Consider the following 6,033-nt stretch of genomic DNA (forward strand, 5'->3'; position numbering starts at 1 on the left):
ATTTATATTTTAGGACGTGTAGCTTATACTCTCACCACATTCAAGAATCTTTAGGAACAACTGCTGACTCTGGTACTTCTCCCAGTCCAACAGTGTCCTTAGTCTTGCAAACATCTGGGAATAGAGGATCAAGTGAGCCCACATTGTGCTAGACCAGGATGCAAACTGCTTGCTTCCCTTTGAGAGAGAGAGAGAGAGAGAGAGAGAGAGAGAGAGAGAGAGAGAGAGAGAGTGTTGTGTTTGTGTGTGAATTCTAGAAACATGAGTCTTCTTTCCTTGATATAAATGCCCATTTTGAAATTACACACATGTATGTATTATGTATGTATGTGCGTATAAGCATATGTTCAAGCAAAACAGAGCTGTGCCTACTGCATAAATAAGCATCTTTATCTACTAAGGGAGAGGTGGTGGTGATGGTGTGTGTGTGTTAGTGAGGGAAAGAAGGTTCAAGTCGGTAAACCTTTTGACTCCCAGCAAGTCCTAGCGTTAAAGATTACCAGAAATCGGAGGAACCGAGGTGAAAAATATTCACAAACACTTTTTCACAGTGTTTCTCTCAAACCCATCTTCTAGCAAACGACCTGGTGCCCACTCTGTCAGATTTTTTTTTTCTGGACCAGTTGCTGAAATACAGGGTTGTTTTTCAGTCAGAGGGAGGCCTATCCTCTCAGATCCTCCAATACCGCCCCCCCACCCCCATCTCTACCCATCCTGTTCTAGTCACCCAGAGGCTGCAGCCTTGAGGTTTAATCACGGAATATCTAGGATCATTCGGGGCTTATCTCTTCAAAATCTTTAAGCCGCCTTGTAGGTGCAATTCTGAACACTTCCTCCAACTCAGACTCTGTGAGACAGCTGCCCTGGAATGGGTAGAGGCTGAGAGTGGCTGGGGGAAGCCTTAAGTTCTTGGGGATATTTACCTGACTCTGCTTCACCACAACTACTAATGTCACCGAGCTCTTTTGAACTTAACTGCCCCTACGAGCCAAAATGTACTGGTCAGGACAGAGGGGCAACGCATGGTTTGTCGAGGAAACTTCTGGAGTCCTCTTAGCCCGAACTCTCTAGCTCTTTTAAGCCCTGGAACGCCTGTGAACCCCGTGCTCCTCAATGTGGCCTACACATTCCATCAGCTTAACACACGTTTGAAGTTCCAAGTTTCTATCCCCTCCGCTTACTGCTAGCAGGGAGTGGGGCGAGGCACCGAAATACCATCTTCTTCCTCACTGGAACCCCGGCGGCTGTAACAGCCTTGGTAACCTAAAGTCGGACTGGAGAACCTGCCTGTGGAGAGCAAATGTGATGTTGGTGTGACCGGTGATAGCAGGGAGAGGGATATTCGGAAAGGAGAGGACAAGGGATGGGCGGAGGGCTGGAAAGGACGGAGAAACTCCCGGCGCTGGAGACAGCACGGTAGAGTAAGGACTGAGGCAGATCCTGTGTGACTCGAGGGCTCCGTGGAGGCCTGGGAACAGTGGACGCAGGAAGGGTCTCCGGGCCGGTGAGGACTCCGAAAGTCCGCAGACCGGGAGAACCGCAGAGTCTGGGAGTGAGTGGGTGGGTGCGGTGGGAGGACCGAGCGCGGGCTGCGGGCAGGGGCGCGGGCGCCGGGCCCGGGCAGCCGGCGCGCGTGTGGTCAGCCCCGCGGTCCTCCAGCCGCCAGGAGCGGGCCGGCAGAGCTCGGCCGCTGGCTCATTCACAGGCGTCTCTCGCCTCCCATTGGCTGCCGCCTCCGTAGTGGGGCGGGGCTCCCCTGCCCGGAAAAAAATGTAACTGCGTAAAAAAGTCCTCGCCTGGGTGACGGATGCTCAAAAGTTCAGAAGTTTTCCCAATGCTTCCTTAAGCGGCCGGCGCAAGAGACTGAGAAAAGGTGACGCGGGGGCCCGGGAAGGCGGCCGGCGCGCTGCCCCCGCCCCTGGTTATTTGGCCGCCTTAGCCAGCAGCCCCGAGCAGTGTCTCCTGGAAGGCGCAGGCAGTGGCGAGCAGGGCGCCTTATTTTTTTTATTTGTTTTTGTTTTTTTTTTTTTTTAATTTTTTTTTAACTTTTGTCTCTTTTTTTGCCCCGACTGCGCCTGGAAGTTGATCCGAACGTTCCTCCGAGGCGGCTTGCAGCGTCCTGGTCTGGCCCTCTCCGGGTGCAGCGACCCTCCCTCGCCGCCCGCGCGGGAACTGAGTGGGCTGCGAGGCGCCAGGCGAGCGCAGGGAGAGGCCGAGCGGCCCAGGGCGCAAGGAGGCGGCCGCGGCCGGGACAGACGCAGCGCGGAGGGGCCCGCGGTAGCTCGGCGCGGCCCGGACTCGGACTCGGCGGCCGGTGCGGCGCGGCCCGGCCCGAGCGAGGGTGGGGGGCGGCGGGCTGCGCCTGGCGGCGGCGAGCCGGGGCCATGCAGGCGCGCTACTCGGTGTCCAGCCCCAACTCCCTGGGAGTGGTGCCCTACCTCGGCGGCGAGCAGAGCTACTATCGCGCTGCCGCGGCGGCGGCCGGGGGCGGCTACACCGCCATGCCGGCCCCTATGAGCGTGTACTCGCACCCTGCTCACGCCGAGCAGTACCCGGGCAGCATGGCGCGCGCCTACGGGCCTTATACGCCGCAGCCGCAGCCCAAGGACATGGTGAAGCCGCCCTACAGCTACATCGCTCTTATCACCATGGCCATCCAGAATGCCCCGGACAAGAAGATCACTCTGAATGGCATCTACCAGTTCATCATGGACCGCTTCCCCTTCTATCGGGACAATAAGCAGGGCTGGCAGAACAGCATACGGCACAACCTCTCGCTCAACGAGTGCTTCGTCAAGGTGCCCCGCGACGACAAGAAGCCAGGCAAGGGCAGCTACTGGACGCTCGACCCGGACTCCTACAACATGTTCGAGAACGGCAGCTTCCTGCGGCGGCGGCGGCGCTTCAAGAAGAAGGACGCAGTGAAGGACAAGGAGGAGAAGGGCCGGCTGCACCTCCAAGAACCGCCACCGCCGCAGGCCGGCCGCCAGCCCGCGCCCGCGCCCCCGGAGCAGGCCGAGGGCTCCGCTCCCGGGCCACAGCCGCCGCCCGTGCGCATCCAGGACATCAAGACGGAGAACGGTACGTGTCCCTCGCCTCCCCAGCCCCTGTCCCCGGCTGCCGCCCTAGGCAGCGGCAGCGCCGCCACAGTGCCCAAAATCGAGAGCCCCGACAGCAGCAGCAGCAGCTTGTCGAGCGGGAGCAGCCCCCCGGGCAGCCTGCCGTCGGCGCGGCCGCTCAGCCTGGACGCTGCAGAACCCGCGCCGCCGCCACAGCCTGCGCCGCCGCCGCATCACAGCCAGGGCTTCAGCGTGGACAACATCATGACGTCGCTGCGGGGGTCGCCGCAGGGTTCGGCCGCTGAGCTCGGTTCCGGCCTCCTGGCCTCGGCGGCTGCGTCCTCGCGCGCGGGCATCGCGCCCCCGCTGGCGCTGGGTGCCTACTCTCCGGGCCAGAGCTCCCTCTACAGCTCCCCCTGCAGCCAGAGCTCCAGTGCGGGCAGTTCGGGCGGCGGGGGTGGCGGCGGCGGCGGAGGCGGCGGCAGCAGCAGCGCTGCGGGTACGGGGGGCGCCGCCACTTACCACTGCAACCTGCAGGCTATGAGCCTGTACGCGGCGGGCGAGCGTGGCGGCCACTTGCAGGGTCCGGCGGGAGGCGCGGGCAGCGCGGCGGTGGACGACCCCCTGCCCGACTACTCGCTGCCTCCAGCGACCAGCAGCAGCTCTTCGTCCCTGAGTCATGGCGGGGGCGGCCAGGAGGCCAGCCACCACCCTGCATCCCACCAGGGCCGACTCACCTCGTGGTACCTGAACCAGGCAGGTGGAGACCTGGGCCACTTGGCGAGCGCGGCGGCGGCTGCGGCGGCCGCAGGCTACCCTGGCCAGCAGCAGAACTTCCACTCGGTGCGGGAAATGTTCGAGTCTCAGCGGATCGGCTTGAACAACTCCCCGGTGAATGGGAATAGTAGCTGTCAGATGGCTTTCCCTGCCAGTCAGTCTCTGTACCGCACGTCGGGGGCTTTCGTCTATGACTGTAGCAAATTCTGACCCTATTCCCGGCACTCTTAGAGCCAAATGGAATGGAACCCCAGAGCAGGAACAGTAAAAGAATCCAGCAATGCAAAATCGAAACTAAAAACATACAAATTTTAAAACTTGAGAAGATTCCTCACACCAGCGAACAGAATCTCTCCTGAAATTCAGCTCACCAGCATCAGCTCAAAGAAAACCTATTTTCCTAAAAGATTAATGCAGAACCTCCTCCATTTTTGCCTTATCTAAGTAAGCAAAACCGTAAACTATTTTGTACAGACAACAAAATCATGGTTTATTAAAGGACAGTTTACTCCAGATACCACGTAAGTTTCTTGCGTTCAGAGACTCGCTTTCCTGCTCATTCGTCTTGCCCCTCTGCCTCTGCCTTGCCTCTCACCTGTAAGATATTTTATCCTATGTCGAAAGAACGGGAAAGTACCTGTTTATGAAAATCGCTTTCTTTTTATTCATGGACTTGTTTTTAAATGTAAATTGCAACATAGTAATTTATTTTTAATTTGTAGTTGGATGTTACGGACCAAACACCAGAAAGTGTTCCAAAAGCTTTTCAAGTTAAATTGCCTGAAACTTTTAAAATGTGCCTTTTCTCTCATTATAAAAAGGGAAACTGTATTAATCTCCTTCTATCATCCTTTTCTTTTTGTTGATCATATCCATTGTTTGTTTATTAATAAATTGCCATTCAGTTTGAATAAGACCTATATGTCTGAATACTTTAATACAGCTTTAATAGAAAAGATTTCAGAGCGGAAATTGTAGGAGTTCCCTAGTCTCTGTCAGATTTTTTAAATGTGGAGAAAACTTCTAGGTGATGTCAAATTTCGCTAAACTCAGTTTTTAAAATTGTTAAGTAGATTTTTTTTCCCCCTACAGCGTTTTCTGCAAAACATACTATCTAGTCAACTTGCTTTGTGGCTATTAAAAGGATAATTTCCTAAGTAGATCTGAGTTGGCACATGAACAAATACTTTTCTTCAGTAACTACAGAACATGATTTGGCGATTTTTAAGTCCATGAATCAGCACCAGTGTTACCACAGTGGTGCCTGTACGCAGAGAAGCAAATGTACCCGGAGATACTAACAGATGGAGATCAGCCTATGTGTCCCACATAGATTGCAATGAGTATTATACGTACCTGTGAGCCAGATGCCAAATAGTTTTTTTTCTATTAATTTCATTCCTTTCTTAGAGGAGAAGTAAACTAGTTTTAAAATGTATGTATATAACTCACTCACAGTTACAATTCTTTATGCATTACACAGAAGGATTAAATTTTTAAAAATACAAATATACTGTGGGTTGGAAATAGATATTTAATCTTGGGGAAACTTTTAGAAGATATATTTGTAGAACAATTTGTTTTTGAAGACTTACAGCAATAACCAGAAGGAAGAGTAAGAAGGCAGGAAAAAAAAAAAAAACATTAGTCTGGGGTGGTTTCTTTTCAAACCAATTTTTCTTGTTAATTTACAGTTAAACCTAGGGGGCAATCCGGATTGGCCCTCCCCCCTTTTGTAAATAACCCAGGAAATGTAATAAATTCATTATCTTAGGGTGATCTGCCCTGTCAATCAGACTTGGGGAGATGGCGGTTTGATTACAGATATTCAGGCCTTCAGTTTGTTTTCGAGATAAAGCAGGTTCCTATCTGCCGCTCCTATCTAGAGGCAACACTTAAGCAGTAATTGCTGTTGCTTGTTGTCAAAATTTGATCATTGTTAAAGGATTGCTGCAAATAAATACACTCTAATTTCAGTCAAAAACTGCCTTACGTGGCCTCTGATTCGCTCGGTTCCCGCCGCTCAGAGCGGTAACATAATAGCCAGGGAAGCTCGCTGTGGCGCTGGCAGGGCGTCTCCTCCGGGCAAGCCGGCTGGGGCTGGCCTCACTGTGGCTTTAAGGGTTTTCTGGGTTGCCCTAGCTAAGAGTGCCTCCTCAGGTTACCCCTTGCAGGGGATGGGGTGGGAAGGGGGAGA

General features: G+C 53.7%; 1 protein-coding gene across 1 annotated transcript; it reads left to right on the forward strand.

Annotated features, from left to right (window-relative positions):
• Window positions 1–1,822: 1,822 nt before the first annotated feature.
• On the forward strand, window positions 1,823–5,812 carry Foxc1 (forkhead box C1). Its single transcript, NM_008592.2, has one exon. It carries the CDS (start codon window positions 2,385–2,387, stop codon window positions 4,044–4,046), a length of 1,662 nt encoding a protein of 553 aa, NP_032618.2. The 5' UTR covers window positions 1,823–2,384; the 3' UTR covers window positions 4,047–5,812.
• Window positions 5,813–6,033: the final 221 nt, after the last annotated feature.

The sequence above is a fragment of the Mus musculus genome, chromosome 13 (assembly GCF_000001635.26).
Source record: "Mus musculus strain C57BL/6J chromosome 13, GRCm38.p6 C57BL/6J".
Lineage (NCBI taxonomy): Eukaryota > Metazoa > Chordata > Mammalia > Rodentia > Muridae > Mus > Mus musculus.

What these genes read in the sequence shown, in the direction of transcription:
- Foxc1 (NM_008592.2), top strand. Translation starts at nt 2,385, where the DNA reads ATGCAGGCGCGCTACTCGGTGTCCAGCCCCAACTCCCTGGGAGTGGTG.